General features: G+C 40.4%; 2 protein-coding genes across 2 annotated transcripts in view; one reads left to right on the plus strand and one right to left on the minus strand.

Annotated features, from left to right (window-relative positions):
* Nucleotides 1–2,314: 2,314 nt before the first annotated feature.
* Nucleotides 2,315–27,266, minus strand: part of adprs (ADP-ribosylserine hydrolase) — a 36,468-nt gene continuing 11,516 nt past the window's right edge. The window contains exon 7 of the mRNA XM_051950683.1: nucleotides 2,315–2,830. Coding sequence (XP_051806643.1) covers nucleotides 2,412–2,830 — 419 coding nt within the window. The 3' untranslated portion in view covers nucleotides 2,315–2,411. The remainder of the gene's footprint in view (nucleotides 2,831–27,266) is intronic.
* On the plus strand, nucleotides 12,327–26,590 carry LOC110971469 (b(0,+)-type amino acid transporter 1-like). The gene is made up of 6 exons (XM_051950657.1): nucleotides 12,327–13,224; nucleotides 24,981–25,114; nucleotides 25,312–25,441; nucleotides 25,528–25,652; nucleotides 25,749–25,836; nucleotides 25,921–26,590. Exons 1-6 carry the CDS (start codon nucleotides 12,508–12,510, stop codon nucleotides 26,149–26,151), a joined length of 1,425 nt encoding a protein of 474 aa, XP_051806617.1. The 5' UTR covers nucleotides 12,327–12,507; the 3' UTR covers nucleotides 26,152–26,590.

Here is a 27,266-nt window from a genome sequence, read left to right on the forward strand (position 1 = left end):
ACAAAAGATTGTTCAACATAAAACAGGGAAGAGCAGGGAGGAGAGAGAGCTACTCTTCATACATATTCAGACCAAATTACTGTTTGACTTAAGCTCTGGGTGGAAGGTACGATCAGGGGCCAAAAGTGTAATCTGTTTGTCTGACCAAACCAACAAACGAAAAAGGGAAAAACGGCTCAATTTTCGTTTTTTCGTTTTCAACCAAAAACAAAAAAACGTTTTTCTTTCTCAATTCAAAACCAAAAACGAAACTAACACAAGCAAATTACGGCCGAATGTCGTATTTTGGATTTCAATTTTTCGTTTTTTCGTTTCAGGTCTCTAAACGAAAAAGCATGTGATCCTTGACCGTCACGGGCCAAATGGACTCCCTACCTATGAAGAGCTCCTCTGGAGCTCTTCGTAGGTGCTCTCTGTGAGCGCAACTATCTTTCAGAAAAGACGAAAACTGTGTTATTGTTTTTCAATGGGAGAGCTTATGCCATGTGCTGGTATATAAAGAGCCTATACAGAATATGTGCTTGTTTCATTTACCAGTATAACAAGTTTGTTATGTCTTAACCACTTTTGTGATCTCTTCACACTCTCTAGAGGACAGACTGTGGTCACATGTTGACCACGTTTGGCTCAGCAAACAGCTGTAAGGCAGCTTTCTCAACTATGAACATAATCAAAATATGTTTTGAGAACGGCTCAAACAAGCAGCAGCTCAGTTCTCCCATTAAGCTGCAGAGATATTAGGGGAGTGATATGAGACAGACAAAAATGTAAAAGTGTTCAAATGTTTACATTTATGAGATTTAATTATTGTTCAAGATGTATAGAAGTTGATTCAGGTTGTTCAGTCATGCTTTTTTAAGTTCTGCACTTTATTTTAAGATATACAGTTACAGATAAGTTATTTATTAATAAATGTCAAAATGTTTTTGAACCGTACTGAATTTATTTGACGGTCAGTTTTTGATTACAGGCAGACTCTAATAAAACTACCAGGTTACATCAGCATATATCACAGTAACTCAGTTAGACATTATGATGTTCTGGACCTTTGCTGACTGGACCTCTCTGAATTTTAGCTGAATACCCCTGGCTTAGAAGAAGAGGGACATGAGTCTACAACTTCTAATGACCCAACATCAGTCAGTGGAGAAAAAATAAGAAAAAGAAAGCAAAGCTAAATGAAACTATTTCAGTGTTTTAATAAGCCTGTTGCTTGTCCTGTGAATACTGCCGCTTTAGGGAACACTACAGCTGGAGATAAGGTTAACATTTAGGAAAGGGAGCCTGATGAAGAGGAAACATCAGCTCTACCTGATGGCAGGAGGAGGAGCTGCTGATGCTATAATGTCTATAAGTATCTAATTGGTAGTTTGAAATAAAGGAGCTGCTGCAGCGTGTGTGTGTGTGTGTGTGTGTGTGTGTGTGTGTGTGTGTGTGTGTGTGTGTGTGTGTGTGTACTTGTTTCTGCTATTCCGGTGGGGAATTTGACCTGACTATTTGCTATAAAGGTGGGGACTTGTCTTACGGTGGGAACCTAAAATGAGGTCCCCACAGGTGGCAACACCGTTTTCTTGGCCATATCGATGTTAATAAAAAATGTAAAAGTGCAAAAACGTTTGTTTAGGGTTAGGCATTGATTTGGTGATGGTTAAGGTAAGGGTTAGGAGTTAGATATGAATGGGAGTCAATGGTAAGTCCCCACCGGTATAGAAAAACAAACATGTGTGTGTGTGTATGTGTGTGTGTGTGTGTGTGTGTGTGTGTGTGTGTGTGTGTGTGTGTGTGTGTGTGTGTGTGTGTGTGTGTGTGTGTGTGTGTGTGTGTGTGCGCACATATATGAGAACCTGACCTGGCTTTGGTTTATGAGGTTGGAGTATACCCACTAGAAAAAACTAGACTACACCACTGGTTATGACTGTCATTACTGTGTACACGACTTGCTTTAATTTAGAGTTAGGGGAAGTGCAGTGGGGGCAGGCAATACAATGAAAGTCAGTTTGTCTATGAATGCCAGCGCAAGAGCTTTATTGTGATGGGCAGGAGCTTTATTGTGCACTGGCAGGATCCGAAGCCCCGCCCACCAATGAAATGGAATATGGAGTCGTATTTTCATTTTGGGGGTGAAAACGAAAAAACGAAAAAACGAACCGTTTCCTGTTTTTTTTGTTTTTTTGTTCAAAACGAAAAAAACGAAAAAACGAACCGTTTCCTGTTTTTTTGTTTTTTGCTCAAAACGAAAAAACGAAAAAACTGCTTGATTTTTTGTTTCTGCTTGTGTCTTTTGTAGCCAGGAAACAAACGGATAAAACGTACCTTGTCCGTACCTTGTCCCGTTTCCTGTTTTTTTTTGTTTTTTGCTCAAAATGAAAAAACGAAAAAACGGCTTGATTTTTTGTTTCTGCTTGTGTCTTTTATAGCCAGGAAACAAACGGATAAAACGCACCTTGTCCCTTGTCCCACTTCTTTCCACTTTTCTCCTCTGTGCCGTTAGAAGCGTTTGACTTGTTTTCAGATCCGTCCTCACAGCTCTGCTCCCCCGTCTCACTCCTGCCCCCTGGTGACAACTGGTGGTACAGCATGTGAAGCCACTCTGCATTCATGTCTGCATCTTCTGCCCCGTCACAGCACTTTATCCAGGAATGGCCTCGATGCCATAGTGGGCCCCGGCGATGGCCCCTGCCATCGTCTGTGTCCCCTCTCAAAGCCAGGCTGTAAGCTATCGTCCTCTTCAGGCCACCGTAGTTCTCTGGAAGGCATTCCCGAGGCTGCAGGCAGTGGAGGACGCAGAAGATGGCAGTGGGGACCGAGTGGAGCACTGCAATGCCATTACCTGGGGGAAAGACCAGAAATGTTCTAATAATAATAATTTTATTTGTATAGCACCTTTAAGAAGAACATTCACAAAGTGCTTTGACAGGTATAACATACACAAATGACAAAATGTACAGAATGGATAGCTAATTAAATGCTAGTTAAAAGAATGACATCACACAAAGGGGTTAAAGAGAAGCTGAAGAGAAAATATAAGACAGAAATAGACTAAGATCAGGAGGTTAGAAAGAGCTCCCATTAACCCCTAAGCTGCTCCTCAAGGGTAAAAAGCTGGTCCACTGTTTCACCACCAGGACAGAATCTGCATTGCTCCTCCTGAATCTGAAGTTCAACAATCAGTCGGAGCCTCCCTTCCAGCACCCTAGAGTAAACTCTCCCAGAGAGGCTGAAAAGTGCCATGCCCTGGTCGTTGAAAAACACTCTCCGTTCCCCTTTTTTTGAAAATGGGGATGACCACCCTGGTTTGCCACTCCACAGGTCTCGGACCGGAGGAGACTCACCTGAGTATTTGGATCCATTCGTCTGGTCTCCCGGACGCAAATTTTGCACACTGCCTTTGTTTTGTCTTCAGTTAAACTGAAGAATTCCCAAACAGCGAAGGTCTTCAGCATCTTGTCTTGTGTTTATGCAACGAAGTGAAGCGTGACGTCAGAGTCGGCAGCCACCCGGCCATTCGGGTGGTAGTAACAAACACAAATGGATGAGCTGAGATGAGCTGAACATGGCGGGATGAGCCAAAGTGGGCCGAAGGTGAAGGAAAGAGACGAGCTCCGAATATTCGTATTTACGTCTGGGGGGAGGAGGGGGTGATCACACAGACATATGTGTATATGTTTACGTGATCACACGATGGGATGAGCCGATGTGGGCCGGGTTCCGCCCGGTAATGTCCGACCGGGGGGCCGGGGCTGGCCGAATATTCGGATACCAAAATTAATATCCGGATACTGCCATAGCGAACAAATATACGGATATTCGGGTCCAGCCCTACCAGAGCCTTCAGCATCTCGGGGCGAATCTCGTTCACACCTGATGCCTTGCCACCGAGCAGCTTCTTAACTACCTCGGTGACCTCTGTCACGGATATAGACGAAGATCCCCCCGACTCTTCAGGCTCTGCCTCCTCCACGAAGGACGTGTTTATCAGATTCAGGAGTTCTATGAAGTGCTCTTTCTACTCCCCGACAATGTCCGCCGTACGGGTCAGTAGTTCTCCACCCCGACTGTACACGGCCTGAGAAAAGCCCTGCCTCCCTTTCCTGAGGTGTCGAACGGTTTGCCAGAACTTCCTCAAGGCCAACCGAAAGTCCTTCTCCATAGCCTCCCCGAACTCCTCCCACGCCCACGAGTTTTAGCTTCCGCAACTGTCGCAGCTGTAGCCCTTTTGGTCGACCGGTATCTGCCAGCTGCTTCAGGCGACCCCCAAGCCAACCAGGCCCGAAAAGCCTCCTTTTTCAGCCTGACCGCCTCCCTCATCGCTGGTGTCTACCAGCAGATTCTTGGGTTGCCACCACGACAGGCACCAGTGACCTTCAGGCTACAGCTCCGAACAGCTGCTTCCTCAATGGAGGCTTTGATCATGGACCACTCAGACTCCATGTCCTCAACCTTCCTCGGGAAGCAGGAGAAACTCTTACGGAGGTGGGAGTGTAAAACCCCACGGATAGGGTCCTCCACCAGATGTTCCCAGTTCACCCTCACTCCACGTTTGGGTTTACCAGGTCTGTCCGGCAGTCTTCCCCGCCATCGGATCCAACTCACCACCAGGTGGTGATCAGTTGACAGCTCTGCTCCTCTCTTCACCCGAGTGTTCAAAACGTATAGCATCTGATGATATGATTATGAAATCAATCATTGACCTTCGACCTAAGGTGCTCTGGTACCAGGAACATTTATGAGCAACCTTATGCTAAAACATGGTGTTGGTTATGGACAATCTATGACTAGCACAGAAGTCCAATAACAGAACATCACTCGGGTTCAGATCAGGCCGTTCCTCCCACTCACCCCCTCCAGGTTTCTCGATTGTTGTCCACGTGAGTGTCGAAGTAGCCCCGGGGAAAACTATGAAGTCCCCAGGCGGTACCCCTTCCAGAACACTACCCAGAGACTCCAAGAAGACTGAATACTCTGAACTGCTGTTCGGAGCATAAGCACAGACAACAGCCATTTTTCCCCTCAGCAACACGAAGACACAGAGAGGCGACCGATCTTCAAACGGAAGATCATTAGACGAAGAACTAAGCTCGGGAAGTGTACTCACAACCAGGGGAAACTACAATGAGGAAAGTCCAAAAACATACCAGAGCACAACTGAGTCCAAGAGGGGGGAATCCACAAATGGGGGTGTTGTATCAAATAAAGCCCACAGGTATAAGGTTAGAAGTGTAAGGCTTCACACACTTGTTGTTCAGTATGAGAGCAGAGCAGAGTGCAGATTGCGTTGTGTGTGTGTGCATGGACAGTCAGTCCTGACAGGTGGCCATAAATAAGATGAACGTTTAAGCTTAAGTGTTTTGTCTTTGATGTTTATAAACTTCCTTGTTGTGGAATGTCCGCTGATAAGAGGTAACTAATGAGATGCCCTGGTGTTGTCTTTGATGTACCTTTAATAAAGCAAATAAGGGTGGTGATTGGTTGGGCATGAAGCCAGGATGAGAGGGTTATCTTGTCCTGGTAACGATGCACAGCAATGGTTATTTTTTTGGAAACTACCCAGCATTTCAACAACATTAGAGGGGGAATAAATAATATAATGGTGACAGGTGCATGAGATCTGTCATTAAAGAAAGATGGCCCTGTGGTGTGGGGAACTGCACAATCCTGGGCTTTTACAGTATAAAAGCCAGCACACCACGGAGGATTTTCAGACTTACCCCGGGGTGTCTCTCAGAGTGTTTGGATCTGTGCACGGAATAAACACTTTATTGTTTGAATCTGAAGACGGCTCCGAGACTGTTCTCTGTTTTTCCTTGGTGAGACTGTTTCAACTATTATTTTTAACTGTGTATATTTTTCACTGATTTGGAACCTAAAACTGAGACAGAAGACTTAATCTGAAAAGACAATGTATCCACTACAGGGGGAAGCAGAAGTGTCCATAAACTTGAAGTAGTCCAGAGGTGGTAGGTTTGGAGGGGGAAAGAGTGTCTGCAACAACATGTGAGTCAGGCAATGATCCAGCGGCAAATGAGCAAGTCAGTGGGGTTTAAATAGAGTTTGTAGACAGGTGAGGTGAGTTCAGTAATTACCGCAGCTGACAGTCATTCAGGTAATCAGCTGGCAGAGGAAGAGGGTGAGTGACTGTGTTACGGGCTCAGCTTGGCCCTTGTTTAGTAACGCCGCCTCTCGTGCTCCTCTGCTTTACCTTGTCTAATTTTGTATGCAAATATGCTGCTTGGAGACTCGTGTGTGATTGGTGACGCTGTGGACCCCGCGAAACACTGTGGCTCCTCCCTCCGGTCCTGGTTGGTCTCTGAGTTCCCGCCCTGGTTCAGTCCTGCGGTTGGCTTCTCCACCTGTGTCCTCAGCCAATCATCTGTGACCACCTGGTTCTGGCGCCCCTTAAATTTGAACTGTTTCCAGCTGCTCGCGGGCTGGGCTCATTTGGCCCAGTCCCTCGTTTGTGCTGTGTCTCCTCGTTTTGTTCTGTCACCTTGGCTAGCCTTGTTTATTTTGTGACTTGTATTTTAGTTGAGACACTTGTTATGTTTAGTTTTCTTTAGCCTTTGTTGTTACAGTTAAAGAAGCTAAATTTGAGTTAAATTAGTTGACCTAGTTAAATCCTTATTTTTGTTATTTAATTAGTTACTTTTATTGTTTGTTAAATATCATTTGTATTTACCCTTTTGGGACACCTTTTGTTGTATTACTTGCTTCATTGATTATTAAATTTACAATTTTAGTCTTCCATTTTACACCTTGGTTTCTTGTATTGTTTCCTGCCCCATACCCCTTAGCGCCACCGGCAGGACGTAATAGACTGGGAGAAAGACAGGAGGGAGGTGACAGCAGAGGGAGCCAAAGAAAAACAAGTCAAAACACACAGATGAGCAGAAACGGGGAAAAGAAGGAAAAAGTAGGAAGAAGGGCAGGAACTGGAGCAGGATCATAACAAGGTGGTTTGGATATCTGATTTGGATGCCTTCAGGGAGACTTTCTTTGGAGGTTTTCCGAACATGTCTGCCTGGGAGGAGACCCCGGGGTAGACCCAGAACCTGCTGGAGGGATTATATATCTTGTCTGGCCTGGGAATGCCTCGAGATCCCCCAGGATGAGCTGGAAAACGAAAATAGGGATAAAAGGGCAGATTGTTAAAAGAGAACTTTACTTGAAGGCAAGTATGTACAAGTGGGTTTCAAGAAATTATTTAAAAGTTACTGATTCGGTGAGCCGAATGTTGATGGATACATGTAAGAAGGGAGGAAAAGGAAATGATGGAGTGGACTGCCCTTAGCTTTGATTATGGCACCCATTCGCTGTGGCATTGTTTTGATGAGCTTCTGCAATGTCACAGCATTTATCTCTGTCCAAAGATGCATTAATTTTCTACCAAGATCTTATATTGATGATGGGAGAGTCGGACAACTGCACAAAGTCTTCTCCAGAACATCCCAAATATTCTCAATGCGGCTTGGGTCTGGATTCTGTGGAGGACAATCCATCTCATGCTCCCTGATCCACTCATTCTCAGTGTGAGCCCCATGAATCCTGACATCGTCATTTTGGAACATGCCCGTGGCATCAGAGAAGAAAAACTCCACTGATGGAAAGACCTGGTCATTCAGTCTATTCAGGTAGTCAGCTGACCTCATTCTTCCAACCCCAGATCATAACCCTAACTGCCACAGGCTGGTAGACACAAGCCATGATGAGTGCATCACTTCGTCCACCTCTCTTCTTACCCTGATGCCACCATCACCATAGATATATACAAACACTAGATGTCTCATGAGCACTGTCAGCCTATGGGGAGCAATGTCGCCACATGGCGGCCATCTTGGGACAGGGCTGCTCGATCACTCATAACATTAAAGTCAATGGAGCATGGATTTTAAAATCACTGTAGATTGCTCAATTTTCAATCGATTTTATAACAGCTTGGTTTGTTATAAACGTCAGAGATGTACTTGTTTTACTGCTTACATAAGAATAATTAAAACCATTGAATTCATATAAAACTTATATTAAGTAGATAGGTAATAAAGAAATAGCTATACACACAGATATGATACTGTCAATCTTTAATATTTACAATAATCAAATAGACAAAATAAATAAATGATGAACAAATAACAAAAAAAGTAATGCTAAAATGAAAAAATAATGACATTTGAACAAAAAAATAAATAATAAAGAAAAATAACAAGGTTCCCACTCTTTTCAATAAATCATTTTCCAGGATTTTTGCAGTGTCCCATAACCAACTGAAGTTACAACAATGGAGTGGGCAATTTTTAAGTAAATCTCGCCTTCTTAAAAGAAAAAAAAACAAGATTAAAGGCTGATGACCAATATCTCTAACTAGCTGCACAGTATCATGTTAAGCTTTTGAATTTATTTATTTCTAAATCTCAGGCATGAAAATTGTCTGCTAGCTGTCTTTTTAGTCAAAGGTTATTTCGTGTCTTACTATTCTTAATTTATGGTTTATACTTATATTTTAATCTTCACAATTTTATCCTGCTGGTTTGAGGACTGCAGCGAGGACCTTCCACTTCTCTAAACTTCAGGCTGCCACTGCAAAAAAATAATAAAAAATGAACACAGATATCATCTTTTTTCAGCATAAATGGATGTAAATGTAATTTTATTATTTAGCATTGCACTTCTTTATTACGATCAGCTTTCTAATGCACAGATAAAAACAAAGCTCAACCAAAATCAATGCACAACAAACAGATGTTGTCTTTTTTTTCATGAACCTGGTGCCTACATTACCCACAATGCATTTCGGCTGCAGGCTAACTAATCCAGGCATAGATGTATACAAACAATAAGTGTAAGGTCTCAATCAAAGTATCTTCACAAGCAAATACAACCACAAAGAATGTAATTTCGCCTAAAGATTCGGTTCTCAAAAAACGTTGGTCTCAGGAAAACCTAATAATTGAAAATCAGATTGTGAGTAACACCATCTTCAATGTGAGTAGCCAGGCAGAAAAGACACACAACTACGCCGCATTTTTCAAAACGAAAAGCTGCGATTTCGGAATTTAGCCTGAATCATAGCCACGTTAATAAGGTTTGTAATAAACTAAACCGTTTGTAAATCAATCAAGAATTGAGCGAGTTATGAGTGTTAAAGTGAGGAAATCATCCACCTTACCACTGACTACAGTACAGTGCGCCAGAGCAGTCCCCTGTCCTAAGATGGCCGCCAAGTGACGACGCTGCCGACTCCGTCTTGAGACATCTAGTGTTTGTATATATCTATGACCATCACCTTGTAGGTTCTTGGGTAGTTCCTAGATACTTCCTCATAGGTTTCTGGTAGTTCCTAGATGGTTCATCATAGGTTCCTTGGTAGTTCATAGATGGTTCTTTGAAGATTCATTCAAAGTTTTTGTAATTCTCCAGACTGACTGACCTTCAGTCCTTAAAGTAATGATGGACTGTCATTTCTCTTTACTTAGCCGATTGGTTCTTGCCATAACATGGATTCTAACAGTTGTCAAATAAATCTGTCAACTGTAAACCAACCTCACTTCTGCACAACACTACTGATGGTCCCAACTCCATTAAGAAGGCAAGAAATTCCACAAATCAACCTTGATAAGGCACACCTGTGAAGTGAAAACCATTTCAGGTGAGATTGTGCAAAGCAGTAATCAAAGCAAAGGGTGGCTGTTTTGAAGAATCTAAAGTATAAAACATGCCTTTGTAATGGGAAGGCTATGGGAAGAGTTGAATCGTGGAATAAATGAGTAAATGACCAGGGGAGTTAATATTGCAAACCTTGAGTAATGACCGGGTGGAGCACACTTGGAATTTGCCAAGGAGGACAAGACAGGGAGGTGCAATTATTAAGCTTTAATACAGAATATGATTAAAACTATTTAAAAATGCCCATGAATAAATAGTTTTATCCTAAAAGTCCATTAAAATACAATAAAAAACAGTGGGCCAAAAATGCACAATGTGAATAAAAACGCTTAAAGCAAGCTAGAAATGGCACCGTCCTTGAGCAGGGGCTAAAGTGCAGTCGGGGGTGCAGACAGCCTTCCGATCCAGGTCGGTGAGGTCCCCTCGGTCACACGCACCAGGTCGCACCGGAGGTGAAGGAAACCGCTGCCCCTGTGTGTGTCACCTCACGACGCCGCTTCACTCGTCTCGGAATTCCACCCGGCTGGCCGCTCCTCTGGCACGCTGGGAACCCTTACATAGACACAACAACAAGCAGCAGTATGCGTTCTCATATGACAACAATGTTAGCTTAGCTCGTGTCCGCCAAGTGCTACTACTTTCTCTCTCGATACTTACATGGCAGGCCCCGTTAAGGTACACCGGCCCGCGGGCGGGCCGTTTTGATATCTGCATAAGCATTTTCCAAAATAGAACGACACTGCAAACGCGATTATACAAACACTATACACACATAGAAAGCTGAGATTCTCATGAATCCACCAGTATAAACCACTTTCAGATGTGATTACCACAGCGGTTAATATAAACACATTTGTCCAACAAACAACAAATCACGTAAAGGTGTACAGCTCACCGTTGGACGCTCTTTGTACGCTCGTTCCTGGTCAAAATGAAGATAATCCACAAAAACCGGCCAGAACCCAAGCTTAGCCATCCAGAGAAAACAATCCAGTATAATACTTTGTCCAAAACATGTCTCGAAATAAGTAAAAAATCCAGAAAGCGATCGGCTCTGTGCGCGGCCACGCGGCGCGTGGTGGAGCTGTGCGTTTCATATTCACTGCATTTTTGTAAATAAGTTTATCAAACATGCTTATATTTCCTTTGTTCGGCAGTCAAAATGGATACTGAAGGCTTCACTTCCGCTTCAAACCGAACTTCAACCAATCAAGTGACTCTGTTCCGCCTACCAAGGCGAAACAGCCAACCGTGGCCGAGACTGACAGATTTGGATTACATCACTGACTGACTTACTTCTCAGCAAATCACGTCGGAGGAAACGTTAGATTGACAGGCCTGGTAGCCAATGAGCTTGCTGAATGGCTTGAATATAAATCCCGCCTCTGCTAGTGGGTTTATGTCATTTCTCAGACGTGTGCTCCGGGCTCCACCTGCTGTTTCTCTCTGTTCCTCTGAATCTGTGTGTCTGATTGACACTGAAGCCTATCTGAAGTGATTTTTTGAGTTCTTTATGAGTTTTTGGAGTGAAAATAATGTGAAAATGGGCTGAAAACGAACACATACCATTGTGCAGAGGGTATACAGAGGTTGTCCAAAATTGACAGGGGCGGGGCATATCAGTACAAATACATGTGTGAAACACTCATTTCTTGTAGTATTGCTCTGAAATTTTGACCTGAACTATGCAAGACCCCAGGCTTTTGTAATATTGTGTTTTCAAGCTCTCACAGTGCTGCCACACTGATTTTCAGGCGTTTTATTAGGGGAAACATGTAGGCGAGAAAAGAATTCATCCTAATTCAGTGTGTGCCAACATGAAATACTCTGTGCCAGTAGCACCTAGAGTAATTCTGACCGCACTGGGTGAAAATTCAGGTTGTCTGCTTTCCAATGAGACCCCAACCATGCATGTACTCCAAACAGTTCAAGAACAGCATTCAATTTACTTTCTGTAGATCTTCAGTAGAAATTTCGGGCGGAAATTGCCTGTACTTTAAAGCAGGCAGGGACTTCTCCCTGCCGCTGCGTGTGAATCACGTCGTAACACTTGCGGGCTCGCGGTCTCCGGTGCGTGTGCCTTTACTTCAGCCCCTTTAGCCCGGTTGCGATGTGGCTTGGCGCCTCTCCGCTGCTCTTCCCTTGGTCTCAGCGTCTCTCTGCTGCTCCCGTTCAGCTGCTTTATTGTCCCTGGCTTTCAGCTGCTTTATTGTCCCTGGCTTCAATCACGCACAGCTGAGAGTGATTGCCCGGGACTCAGTGATTGGGGAAAAACATCATGTGATTTGGGGTGGTCATGGCAACGACAGGTAGGTGGCAACTACTAATTTTACATGCAAATAACCCAAAACACACAGCAACCCAATAAATCCCATACATGCAAAGCAAACAATAAAGGTATAAGGAAAAAACACAAATAAAATGCCACATCCCCTTGTGCCAGATCACACCTTGACTTAGTTCACACTTTTTTTCACTACATAATTCCATATGTGTTCATTCATAGTTCTGATGCCTTCAGTGAGAATCTACAATGTAAACAGTCATGAAAATAAAGAGAAAACATTAATTAGACGATGTGTCCAAAGTTTTGACTGGTAGTGTGTGAATGCTGCCAAGGTTAACACATTTGGTTTATAATCAAACCTCGTAAAATGATTTGCAAGTACAGCATGTAACTTATCAAGTAACTTATATGGAGCAATCCTAGTCTGTTGTCCTTTGACCTCTACTGTCATTTCTGATGTGAACTGAATATAGGCTAGCTGTCAGACTATCTCATGGTCTTTTGGAGTCTGCTCTGTTAGAGTGAACTGTGCCTTCATTTGATGCTGTCTGATCTCTGACAACATGGGGGACCAAAAATTTGAAGCTCTGAGAATGAAGCGGGAGATTGGGTTGATTGGTGGTGTTGCAATAGTTTCTGGAACTATGATCGGATCTGGAATATTCATGTCCCCACAGTTTGTTCTGGGCTACGTGGGAAGCCCCGGAGCAAGTCTGGTGATCTGGACTGTCTCAGGACTTGTTGCTATGTTTGCTGCTCTGTCCTACACAGAGCTTGGGACAGTCATTCCTGAATCTGGTGGGGAGTTCATCTACATCCTGAGGATCTACGGTTCCTTTCCCGCGTTTTTTGCAGCGGTCACATTCGTCCTGGTTGTGAAGCCTTGCAGCATTGCAGCAATGTCAATCAGCATTTCAGAGTATGCCATGGCGCCCTTTTACGGAGGCTGTGAGCCTCCTCAGCTGGCAGTGAAGTGTGCAGCAGTTGTGTGTATTCTGGTTGTTGCAACAGTCAACATCTTGAATGTTCGGGTTGCTGTCAGAATCCAAGTGGTCTTCTTGATAGCCAAAGTCATCGGGTTAACAGTCATTGTTATTGGAGGGTTTGTGGCGATGATTCAGGACAGCACTATGATTGTGGAGAATTTGAAAGCTGAGACTTCATTTAAAGGCACTCAGTCCTCTTTGAGCACATTAGGAATGGCTTTTTATCAAGGACTCTGGTCTTATTCCGGCTGGTTCTCCTTAAACTATGTCACAGAGGAGCTGAAAAGACCTGAGGTAAGACTGCAGAGTTGGAAGTGTCCATACAAATAAAAGCATTATGCACATTTTTAAAGTATAACAACCTCTCTAGTTACCTGGCAGCTGGAGCCTTGATCAAAATTATACAGAACAAACACAATGCATTGATGTTTAACAAGTTTCAGGAGTTGTGACCATATTGTTAAATCTATAGGTTGTTTTCAACCATGTGTTTTATAAAAGCTCATTTTAAAGTCCAGTTAATGATCTACTGACTATCCATTGGCTTTTATTGCCGTTATCACAGTCCTTTCTAGTTGTGATAAGGTTTGTTTCCTCCAGCATTATCATATTCTTGTGTACAGTTGTTAAAAATATACAAAAATATACAGCAATATAATGTACATTGATAGAAAAAAAGTTTTTCAAATAACTGTCTTTGGGTGGGGTTTTTTTGCACTTCTGAGTTTTCTGAAAGTTCTGAAAATTTAATCATTGTGTTATTCAAGTTTCTGCAGATTTTGAGAGGAACATTCAATGATTTACACAAAGAATGATGCAGAGGGTCATTCACATGTATTTATTTACCGAAAAATCATGGTTCTTATATAACCAGTAAGATGACCCTGCTAACATTTTAGTCGGAATTTGATCTGACAAATAAATCAAGTAAATTATTTTAGAAGTTGCAGACAATAGTTAGTGTGATTATGTTTAACTTTGGAGGATGGTAGTGTGTAAAACATTTTTAGTAGCTTTCAGATTCAGAATAAAGAGATATACACACGTGGACAAAATTGTTGGTACCCCTCAGTTAAAGAAGGAAAAACCCACAATTCTCACTGAAATCACTTGAAACTCACAAAAGTAACAATAAATAAAAATTGATTGAAAATTAAATAATCAAAAACAGCCATTACTTTTGAATTGTTGATTAACATAATTATTTAAAAAAAACAAACTAATGAAACAGGCCTGGACAAAAATGATGGTACCTCTATAAAAGATTGAAAACTATTTGACCAGAGTGACATGATTAACTCAGGTGTGTCATTTAATTGACATCACAGGTGTTTCCAAACTCATAATCAGTCAGTCTGCCTATTTAAAGGGAGACAAGTAGTCACCCTGCTGTTTGGTGAAAAGGTGTGTACCACACTGAACATGGACAACAGAAAGCGAAGGAGAGAATTGTCCCAGGACATCCGAAAAAAAATTATAGACAAACATCTTAAAGGTAAAGGCTATAAGACCATCTCTAAACAGCTTGAAGTTCCTGTGACAACAGTGGCTCATATTATTCAGAAGTTCAAGACCCACGGGACAGTAGCCAACCTCCCTGGACGTGGCCGCAAGAGGAAAATTGATGACAAATTGAAGAGACGGATCGTTCGAATTGTATCCAAAGAGCCCAGAGCAACCTCCAAAGAAATTAAAGGTGAACTCCAAGGCCAAGGTACATCAGTGTCAGATCGCACCATTCGTCGTTGTTTGAACCAAAGTGGACTTCATGGGAGACGACCAAGGAGGACACCACTGCTGAAAAAACTCATAAAAAAGCGAGAGTGGAATTTGCAAAAATGCATGTTGACAAGCCACAAAGCTTCTGGGAGAATGTCCTTTGGACAGATGAGACCAAACTGGAGCTTTTTGGTAAGGCACATCAACTCTATGTTCATAGACTCAAAAACCAAGCATACGAAGAAAAGAACACTGTCCCTACGGTGAAACATGGAGGAGGCTCAGTAATGTTTTGGGGCTGCTTTGCTGCATCGGGCACAGGGTGTCTTGAAAGTGTGCAAGGTACGATGAAATCTGAAGACTATCAAGGCATTCTGGAGAGAAATGTGCTGCCTAGTGTCAGAAAGCTTGGTCTCAGTCGCAGGTCATGGGTCTTCCAACAGGACAACCATCCAAAACACACAGCCAAAAACACCCAAGAATGGCTGAGAGAAAAGCGTTGGACTATTCTAAAGTGGCCTTCTATGAGCCCAGATCTGAATCCCATTGAACATATGTGGAAGGAGCTGAAACATGCCATTTGGAGAAGACACCCATCAAACCTGAGACAACTGGAGCTGTTTGCTCATGAGGAGTGGGCCAAAATACCTGTTGACAGCTGCAGAACGCTCATTGACAAATACAGAAATCGTTTAATTGCAGTGATTGCCTCAAAAGGTTGTGCAACAAAATATTAAGTTATGGGTACCATCATTTTTGTCCAGCCCTATTTCATTAGTTTGTTTTTTTTAAATAATTATGTTAATCAACAATTCAAAAGTGATGGCTGATTTTGATTATTTAATTTTCAATAAATTTTTATTTATTGTTACTTTTGTGAGTTTCAAGTGATTTCAGTGAGAATTGTGGGTTTTTCCTTCTTTAACTGAGGGGTACCAACAATTTTGTCCACGTGTGTATCTAGGTCGGTGTTGTGTTTGTCACTTACCACCTGATTCTGACATTTTCAGTCCATTGAATAGCATCATCAGATGTCATTACACTCAAAGCCTGTACTTTAAGTCCTTCCATTTTCTGCTACTTCATACTTCTACTCCATAGCAGTTCTGAGGTAAACAGTGTACTTCTGATTGAATTACATTCATTTTAGAACTTTAGTACTTTCCATATCGACACCCTCTTTAAATAATGGCCTAAGTCATTTTTTCAGGCTTTTCAGAATAAACTGAATCTTGACCTAGACCACTGTACTACAGGGGTAGAATTGCATGATCTGTTCAACTGAGGATGTAGGCGATTTCACCAGAGGTGGCCAGCATCATGAGATGATTTTGACAAAGAAATAATTTTTGTCAAAAAATGACTTAGGCCAAATTTTAGGAATGTAAACAGTATTTTGGTTATTAATGCAAAATGTAATCAACAAATACATAAGAAGAAAAGCACTCAGAGAGCGCAGTACTCTGCCAACGCTGCTCAGTCGTTTTATCATTTCTGACGGATGAAATCTTTGAAAAAATTTGTGGTCCACAGCAGTGGATTTGTAGTAGGATCATGTGTTCACTTGTTGTCATAGTTACAGTGACGCCATGCTGCTATCTCGCAATGATACACAATTTTTAACAAATCTGTGGATCCAGACTATAAGCAACATCACTGCCAAAGTCTAATCATTTGATCCTTGTGCCATTTCTGACCTTCCCTGAAAATGTAATCCAAATCTGTTTGTCTGATTTTGAGGAATGTTGCAAACAGACAGACAGACAAACCAACGCTGATCGTCACATAACTTAATTTTCCTTGGCGGAGTAATTAAGTTTTTTTTTAAACTGAGGTAAAAAATCAAGTGAGGAGTAGGATCATTGTCTCATAAACGTCTGTATAATCTGACTACTTTTTTTGCAGCCAAGCAAGTCGCCCCCTGTTGGCCATTAGAAAGAATGCAGGTTAAAGCTGTTAAAACTGCATGGAGTTGAAGCTTTTATACTCCTCTAGTGTTATTACGAAAGGTAACTACACGTTTAGTTCAAAATGTTGTCATTTTTATGCCTCTAGCATCTGCAACTGACTAATGACCGCCACCTGAGAACACAGTCACTCTATGCAGCCATAACATGAGCTACAGGTGAAGTAAAGCCCCGTAGCGGAATCGCATGTGATGTGCATACTACAAGAGAATAACAATCTCCCTCTCTTCTTAACAGAAAAATGATAATGCATTCTATAGTACTTAACTAAACTGCCAGTAAACATTTGATTAGAACAGTATAACATCAATGGTTTTAGTGAGGGAGGAACAACTCATGAAAAAGGCTCATTTAACAGTCAGTCCAACATTCTTCATAGACAGCCTTAAGCAACAGTCCAACCCTTCACAGAGAGCCCCAAGCAGCAAGGCTGAAGATGCTCCCTTTTCTGTTAGACAGTCTGCAAGTTGGTGTTTTGTTTCGGACCACAATACTTGATGAACCCTCTTGGTTTGAATCAATTCTTTAATCGAACTGATTTCCAAACGAAGTCTTTTCTCAGCAACAAACTTAGCTGACTTAAGTGCATCGACAAGAGAGAAATTATCAGTGACACAGATTTTTTTTTATACTTTATTGTGTTTATTCAAGTCACACATATATATATATATACACATACATACATGTATACACATGCCCACATACATACATATATACATACATACATACATGCATATACGCACAGTGCACATGCATATGTAAACAAGCAAACACCCATACATACACATTATTTTCCTATTATATATAGTTATCTCAAACACAATATTTTTCCCCTATTTTTTTCCTTCCTTTTCTTTCTTCTCCCTTTCCCTTCCTTTTATCCCACCCATGCAAAGAGCATTACATGTATACAGTAGGTACAGACATTACATAGGACCTACATAAAAGTCCATACAGTCCAAACTTCATGAGACAGATACAGATTCATAATGTCCATATATCACTTCCATATACAAAAAAACACAAAACAAAATAAAATAAAAAAAATAAATAAATAAAATAAATAAAATAAATAAATAAATAAGTAAAAAAAAAAAAATTCCCATATATCTGACGTGCGGTCATGCACGCTGATTAATATACATTGACCATTTTCTTTTAAAAAATTCGGTTTTACCGGTCATTTGATGCATAATTTTGTCATTTCCATATAAATGCTCAATTAATTCGAGCCATTTATTTGAACTGGGGGATTCTGTTTTTTTCCAGCATCGTGTTATTACTTTAATTGCTGAAATTCTTAGTACCCAAAAAATAAAATAGAATTCTAGTTTTAACGTTTTTGGTTGTATACCCAACATAAAATTTTCTATTTCAATTTGTAAGTCTTTCCCGCAGATTTGCCTAGTAAAATTTGACACGTAATCCCAGTATGGCTGGATTTTTGAGCATGTATAAAGAATATGTGATAAATCGACATTGCTTTCGCCACACTCTCTCCAACAGTGTTGTGTACAATTTGCATACTTGCTGATTGTTAGGGGTGTTCTAAAAAAACAAACTAATATCTTCCATGAGTACTCCTGCCAAAAATGGGGACTTAATGTATCTGAAAATATTTTTACACCCCAGACTCCACTCCTCATCGGTCACCTTTATTTTCAAATCCTTTTCCCATAAATCCTTCATTTGATTATTTTGACTATCATTGTTATTAATTAATATGAGATAAATTTGTCCTGTTATACTCTTATAACTCGCCTTTTCGTAGACTTTCAATATATATGAAACCAAGGGATGCAAATCGCAAAGAGACTGTATGTTTTTATTGATGTAACTTCGTGCTTGAAGGTATCTATAAAAATGGTTACTGGGGAGGTTATATATCCTGGCTAACTTTTCAAAACTTGTTATTACGTTTTCATGAAATAACTTATGAAATCTTATGAGTCCCTTAGTTTCCCATACCCTGAAAGTCTCATCTGTTCGGTTTGGAATAAAGTCTGGGTCTTTACTAATTTCTCTCAGGCAAACAGTATCAGCTGGTTTTATTTTAATAATTTGATTTAATCTTTTCCAACTCTTCCATGTATGATAGATAGAGTAGTTCAAACTTTTTGATTTTTCCACTGTTTGTCCAGAGAAAATCATAGAGGTGGGTGAGTCTACCAAATTTCTTTCAATAATTTTCCATTTAGGATTTATTTTATTGTTCATCAATATTAAAATATTTTTAAGTTGAGATGCAAGATAATAGAAACATAAATTTGGGAGACCCAGTCCACCCTGTTCCCTTTTTTGTTGCATAAACTTAAGTTTTACCCTTGGCTTTTTTTCGTCCCAAATGAACTTTCTTATCATTCCCTCCCACACCTTAAAGCATGAATTTGTTAAATACAAAGGTAAATTTTGGAATAAAAATCAAAATCGTGGAAGCACGTTCATTTTGATTATTTCAGTTTTTTCAAACAGTGTAAGTGGTAACACCTTCCAACGTGCAAAATCTTGCTTTAAGGAATTTTCCAATATTTGGTAATTGCACATATATAATTTATCCAGTTCTTTAGGGATTGTAATTCCTAAATATTTAATTTTTTCTTGATTCCATTTCAACTTAAACTTTTTCTTCAATTCGGATTGGATGTCACCACCTATATTCATTACTTCAGTTTTAGCTAAATTTAATTTATAACCCGACATAACTCCATAATTTTTGATTTCATCCATAAGTGCTGGTAAAGATGTATGTACTTCAGTTAAAAATATTATGACATCATCTGCGTATAGCGCAAGTTTATGTTCTTCGTTTTTTATTTGAACACCCCTTATATTGACATTTGCCTTATGTACTGAGCCAACGACTCAATACATAAGGCAAATATTTGTGGAGAGAGAGGATCTCCTTGCTTTACGCCCCGTTTTATGTGAAAATATTTTGATAAAGAGCCATTAGCTCTGACCCTGGCCATTGAGTTACTGTACATTCCCATCATCAAATTTATAATTTTTTTATCAAAGCCATATTTTTCAAGAACCGTAAATAGGAAAGGCCAAGACACTCGGTCAAACGCTTTTTCGGCATCTAATGTGATTGCCAACATGTGTTGTTTTGTTTTAAAAGTATAATCTATAATATTTAAAGTACGACGTACATTATCACCAAGAAATCTGTTTTTTACAAAGCCGCTTTGATCTAAATTAATAATATAAGGTAAAATGTCCAAAAGTCGGTTTGCAATGATAGAGGTAAATATTTTTTGGTCAACATTCAAGAGAGAAATTGGTCTATATGATGAACATTGTGTTGGGTCCTTCCCATTTTTTGCTATGACTGTGATAATTGCATTTTTCCAAGTGTCTGGCCATTTTCCTGTCTGGAGCACCTCATTATACACTCTAAGTAATACTGGTGAAATAAGATATTTATATTCTTTATAAAATTCATATGTGTACCCATCTTCCCCTGGACGTTTCCCCAACTTCCCCTTTTCAATAGTTTTTATTATTTCAATCATGGTTATTTCTTTCCCCAGACATTTGTTCTGTTTCTCAGTCACTAATTCTAACTTAATTTGGTTTAAATAATTTGCAAGTTTTTGCTTGTCTATGTTATCTGCATCTGGGCTGTAGAGCTTTTCATAAAACTCCCTAAAACTTGACAAAATTTCGACTCTACCGCTTCTAGGTGTTGTATTATCCATGATAATATCTATTGTAGCTTTTTCTTCGTTCTTTTTTATCTTGGAAGCCAAGACTCTTTGAGCTTTGGAGCTATTATCAAAAAAAGGTTGTTTTGCTAAAATAAATCCCTTTCCAGGGCCTCAATATTAAATTTTTCCAATTCTGTTTTAGCTTCATTTAATTGCTTTTCTATAATTATATTCCTATTGGTTTCTTTCAATGCTTGCAATTTTTTTTACTTTTTCTTCTAATAGCACTTGTTCATTTTCTCTTAGTTTTTTCCCCCAAGAGGAGTATGCAATGATCTCTCCCCTTATTGTTGCTTTAGCAGTCTCCCATAGTATAACTGGGTTTATCTCTGTAGTATCATTTATATTAAAAAAAACTTTAAACTCCTCTATAATTTTTTCATTAAATCTTTGGTCCCTAAGTAAAGAGTTGTTAAATCTCCAAACAGTTTCTCTTAGTTCCCTCTGAAAATTTAATTCCATTACGACTAAGGAGTGGTCTGCTAGTGGCATCAGGACGATTTCACATCTAATCACTTTAGAGAGATCGTGCTTGAACATAAAGAAATAATCCAGTCTAGAAGAAACTTTATGTGCAGCCGAGTGGAAGGTGAAGCCTTTGTCCTTGGGATGGAGGATACGCCATATGTCCAACAGGTCAAATTCTAATCTGGCCTCCCTTAATAATTTAGCTGTTGGTTCAGATTTATGTTTTACTTGACTTTCAGTATCTAACCTTTGATTCATTATTAAATTTAAATCTCCTCCCAATATAGTTAATCCCTTCGCTTCAGACATTAACAAATGTAGGATTCTTTTCATGAAAGCAACATCTTCTCCTGGTGGGTTATACACATTAATCAAAGTAACAGCTTGGGCATCTATTTCTCCCTGTACAAAGACAAACCTTCCTTCCCTCTCCCTGATGCACTTATCTTTGACAAACCCTAAACTATTGTTAAGGAGCACAGCTACTCCTCTTTTAGCTGATGTATAGGAGGTTGCAAAAATTTGGGCTCCAATTAATTTACCTAATTTTTCATGTTCCTCTTTACACAAATGTGTTTCCTGTATAAAAATGATATCCCCTATTTTTTTAAGTATTTGCATTATCTTCTTTCTTTTTATTGGATTATTAATTCCATTTACATTTGCTGTAACAATCTTTAGTGCTCCCACGATTTACTTTTAAAAACTGGCCTTTTACTGTATTGTTTAATTTTTCTAAAACATACATATACAAATAAAAAAGAAAACAAATAGGTAAACAAAAGTGCCCTGGGAAACCCCTGTGAACTTCCACATTCTGTAACCTCAACATGGTTACACCAACAATTCCACAATGTTGTTATTTTGTGGAGGAAAAAGTTAACTGTTGTCAGCCACTCCGTCATGACTGAACCGTGAGACTACTGTCCCACTGAAGGTAGTGGGCTGTTAGATGAATTATCCCCTATTCTGCCCCCCCCCCCCCCCCATCCCCCATGGGGTCCCCTAATTCAATTAACTGCTATATACATTCAATAGAGCAGGCCTAAGTACTTTTACAGAAAAAAGAGGGGGTAAATATACCCTACACCTATAATAACATATTTCAAAAGACCAAAACATCCAAAGTATTGTTAGCTAACACAAACACTCACTCTCTCACACACACACAAATACACCATTGAATAATCGATGATCATATGATAGGCTACCTAATGGGTTAGTGTGTGTGTGTGTGTGTGTGTGTGTGTGTGTGTTTGTGTTAGCTAACAATACTTTTACCTAACAATCCTGTGAGCTAACATACTGTGTAATAACAGTGTAACAACAGTGTGAATGTGAGTGGAGGTGTGTGTGTGTGTGTGTGTGTGTGTGTGTGTGTGTGTGTGTGCGTGCGTGCGTGCGTGCGTGCGCGCGCGCACGCCCGTAGATTTACTTACAAAGCTACAAATGATTTAGCCATCAATCTAACATTTAGCCACCAACTTCTGTTGGAAATGCAAAAGTCCTGTCAGCAATGGTCACAGCCACAAGAAAATAGTCTGTGAAAGCTGTGAAGAGTGAGAAGAGACATGTTTGTGTCTGAACATGAATGTTGAATGAATGTTATTGAATGTTATGATTGTTATGAATGTTATTGATTATTGTTACTGAATGTTAATTTATGTGTCCCTCTGTCTGTTTTAAAATACGGAGGAAGATTAAACATGTTTTGATACCGTTTCAGTGATTGTTATGTGATAAAATTTGAATTAAAAGTGAAGAAAGAACATATCAAAACTGAAAATACTCTTTTGTCGAACAAAATATATAATGTCTAACCAACATGAAAGAAATGTCTCAAGTTTATTGCAAAAATGCATTGATTTCAATTGGGGTCATTTTTGACCCCACCCATGGAAGAGTGTAGGTATTGGTTGGCCATGCATCCAAGGGTCAAGTCTGTTTTCTCTCTTAAGTTTGCTCTCTAAGCTAGCTGTCTAAGTTAGCCCTCTAAACTAACTGTCTAAGTTAGCCCTCTAAGCTAGCTGTCTAAGTTAGCCCTCTAAGCTAACTGTCTATGTATTTGTACCTTGTTGCCCAAAGTAACAAAATCCACCTCCACATAGGAAAAGTTATTGTGAGCATCACGACCGGCATTGAACTTTGATCTGAGATGAGGTAAGACTGACTCTGAAAACATGTGTGATCCACCCCATGTGAAATTGTCAACATGACAAGCAAGTACATCAGTTACATTCTTATCCTCATCAAACCAGTAGAAAACTGCAGGATCAACCTTATACACAATACCTTCTACTTCAACCAAGACAATTTCACTCTATTATACCAATACAGTGAGACAACATTTAAACCATACACACATTTTCTCAGTATCCAAAGGCTCTGTCTCTTTGCTATTGGCCTCTGGCAATAGTATGATAAAAATGTCTCCAGACAGTTCAATTTCTTATAAGAAGACAGATTTTATGTCCATTGAATGAAGTGCCCATTGTCTTTGACATATCACTACCACTAGGAGTCTGTGACTCGGAAGCTCTTCATATTCATGAGAAACTTTTTCCACAGTCTAAGTTGGTGCACTCTGACACTGGTGCCTCCATGCATAACAAAAACACCTGCACCATCCTGGCCAATGACCACTCCAGGCCCTCCAGACTGTGGACAGTCCACAGTGTTAACATAGTAATGACCAGAGCTAGTACAGTCCAGTTTGACAAGCTGGTTGAGCATCACTGCACTGTCATTTTCCATGTCCAGAACTGTCTCTGCCCTTTTCAGTGAAGCTTTACTCAAAAGCAGGGGAATGTTAGCAGGTACCACTTCGGTTTCTATGTTACACTTTGTGTTGCCAATCTTACCAGGAATCTTGACTCTTTTCCCTGAGTAGACTACTTGTCCATCTCCAAACTTGAAGGGCCTGTGACTTTGTGCTTCTGTTTCTTTCACCGTCTTCATGCTTTTCTTTTGCAACACAGTACTGTAGTTGTCTAGCCACTCTTGTCCACATACTGTCCTAGTGCAGGCAGGGTCGATTATTGTTGAGCCAAAATATTCGGTCATGAATATTTCTGCATCTGTTGCCGATTCTTTAGTGTACAGAGTAATATTACACTCTTCCATATTGGGTTTGTCTTCAGTTATTGTAACACTCTCACCTCTGTGCGGACAATCTTTGGCCCAACGAAATGTACCGGTACTTTTGCAGACTGCATATTTCGATCGTCTTCCATACTTATCCAGCAGGTTTGTACCGGGCTGTGGAGTTTTCTGATGAATGCTTTGCTGCCAGGACTTGCCTCTTTGCCGCCGCTGCTCCGTGGCAAACACTGTCTCCTGACGAATACTTTCTGCTGCCACACTCGTTTTTACGCCAAATATTCTCTTCAAAGTGGACTTCACTGAAGCTAATGTTCAGTCTGTGCATGCCGTTAGAGCCAGCTGTCTGTCCATCACATCTAAACACGCAGTGTCCAACAGCTTAAATGCTAAAACTGCGTCAAGTAGTTCCATTTTATACATTTCATTCGTGAGTAGCGCTGTTTGAAATCAATAATATAGTCCACCATGGACATGTTCACTTCTTTTATAATGCGGTCAAAATCAGAGTAAGCTTCGTAGATCTGTGTTTTTCCTCTTGTAGAAACAAATCATCCAGTGTAGCTAGCAAAGTCGTCATTCCAGTGTCTTTATTTAGATCGTCTACCGGAATTTCCATTGCCGTGTCTCGCGCCCTCTCTGATAACGCAAAGGCGATGGCCAGGGCCTGCTTTTTCTTCTACAGATTGGTAACTCTTGTCCAAACACCGACTTCATTTTTCCAGCTTTCGTAGGATTTTCCTTCTTCAAATGTAGGCGGAACCCTGTAGTTACTAACCATCCTCTGCTACCAGTGTTAGTACGAAAGGTAACTCCGCATTTAGTTCAAAAAGAATTTTATTTCTATGCCTCTCGCATGTTACACAGCCTCTAGCATCTGCAACTGACTAATGACCGCCCTCCAAGAACACGGTCACTCTATGCAGCCATAACATGAGCTACAGGTGTAGTAGAGCCCCCTAGCGGAATGGCATGCGACGTGCATACAAGAAAAGAGTACCATCTAGATTCCAGCATTACGATTCAAACTCCCCATCCTGCAGGGTTGTTAACCACCATTTAATAAATGTTACCTTTTTGCCTGCAGGTGAATCTTCCCAGAGCGGTGATAATAGCCATTTCTCTGGTGACCGGCTTGTATCTGCTGGTAAACGTGAGCTATCTGGCAGTGATGACGCCTAAAGAGCTCATGTCGTCCACCGCAGTAGCAGTGACCTGGGGGTAAGAAAACAACGCTGCACATTCACACTGATTCACACTTGCTGTTTGCTGTGTTAAAGCTGGGGCTTTAATCTGATATTTTAAATACTTCTGCCATCAAGAAGAAGGAAAAGAAATTATTGCACATTTGCATTCTCACCACACACAAAAAAAATCATTTTCTCATTTTTCCACAACAAATGAATTTTTTTTAACAGGAATAAGGTGTTTGGCAGCTGGAGCTGGATCATGTCTGTAGCTGCAGCTTTTTCTGCTTTTGGTTCATTAAATGGGTCGCTTTTCGGTGCAGGTCGAATTTGCTTTGTTGCTGCCAGAGAAGGACACATGGTAACAGTCCCTCCACCTCATAAAAACGCATTCTTGTATAAAATGAAGTTGCAGCAGAGTTTCAGCCAGACTTGTTTGTTTTACAGCCAGATATTCTGTCCATGGCTCACGTCCACAGACTGACTCCTTCTCCAGCGCTGATCTTCACCACTGTGATCTCTCTGGTGGTGCTGATCCCTGGAGACTTTCAGAGTATCGTCAACTATTTCAGGTGAAGGCTGGTTCCGCATTTCTTCTTCATTTCGTCTTATTCGTTACACACATCTTTCTGTGATCGTCTTACATTCCTGTTTATTGCTGTTGTCAGTTTCACTGCCTGGTTTTTCTACGGCATCACCCTGTCCGGACTGGTCTATCTCAAAATCAAGAAGCCAGAGCTTCCCAGACCTTACAGAGTGAGCGTCACACTCTTTATTCGATTCTTTAACACTGCATGAGAATCAGTTTGTGGTGATGCCTGTCTCTTCCTCTCTCCACAGGTTCCCATTATCCTCCCTTTACTGGTCATCCTAGCAGCAATATTCCTCGTGCTGGCACCCATCATAGACAATCCTCAGATTGAATATCTCTACGTGGCTTTATTTATATTCAGTGGAATTATAGTTTACGTACCGTTCATCCACTACAAGCTCTGCCCAGGACTATTGAACAAGCTAACAGTGTTCCTGCAGCTCTTTTTACAAGTCTCTCCAGCAGAGAAAAACCTGTGATTTCCACAGATCTGCCTCCTGATGCAGGGAATGAGAATCTGCTAAAAAGCAAGAACTAATTTAGTTTACATTGGCTGTCTTTGAATTAAAGCAATCTCATAGGTATCGTCTTATTTGTACAGTTGCACAATTTTCTGTTTTTTTGTCTGATTTTAAAATCTGTAATGAATTTCAGTTTATTATAATAGTTCTTGTTGTTTTTTCTTGCCAAAGGTTCCAAATGAAACATAAAAATTTATTTTATGACAAGAGAACTCCACGGCTGAAGTTTCCAGTTTCATATTTTTTCTTGAAAGATTTGAAGATGAAATGCATTTTGGGGCAAGTAAAAACAGGTATCTCTTTACTTTGTGTCTGCTGTGCTCATTAGCTGCAGCTTTATTTGACTAAAGCAGCAAAAAAAAAGTGTCACATTGCAGCTTCTCCAGGCAAAAAATACAAAAACTGCAGCATTCTCTCTCCTTAGACAGTTAATGTTGTGAATGCAATGTAATTTTAAAGAACTGTTTCAATAAAATAATGCATCAGCATTTGTGCTTCACAAAAAAGGGTTTTTTGTTGTTTTTGTTGTCAGTAGGCTCCTTGATGCAACATATTGTTCAAATTGAAAAATCTCATCAACTACTGGATTGTTTGACGTGCATGTTCCACACAAATTTGTGCTCTCTGAAGGATAAATCCAGACTTTCGTGATCCTCTGACTTTTCCTGCAATAAAAAGCCATTCAATGGATTACTGTAACATTTCACACTCATATTCATGTCATTTTGTGGATATACACTACTCACAATAAGTTAGGGATACTGTGAGGTCCTCAGTGGATTTCATACATAAGGTGTTTGTTTCACTTCAGTGATTTTGGGGATAGGGAGGCAATTGTATTAGGGTGCTACACACACCTCATTGTGTGTTTTCCTCGTAATGGTCTCACTGTGTACAGTGCGCCTTGCATATTGGGGCCAATACCAGAAAATACAAAAAGACAACCCTTTTCAGTGTGGCATCAATTTCAACATTCTGGGGGTATAAAAAGCTGGTATTGTCAGTAAGTCGTTCCCGGTTCATCATTCAAGCAGCCATGAACACATGACATCACTTAACGGTTGAGCAGCTCC

Source organism: Acanthochromis polyacanthus, chromosome 1 (genome assembly GCF_021347895.1).
Source record: "Acanthochromis polyacanthus isolate Apoly-LR-REF ecotype Palm Island chromosome 1, KAUST_Apoly_ChrSc, whole genome shotgun sequence".
Classification (NCBI taxonomy): Eukaryota; Metazoa; Chordata; class Actinopteri; family Pomacentridae; genus Acanthochromis; species Acanthochromis polyacanthus.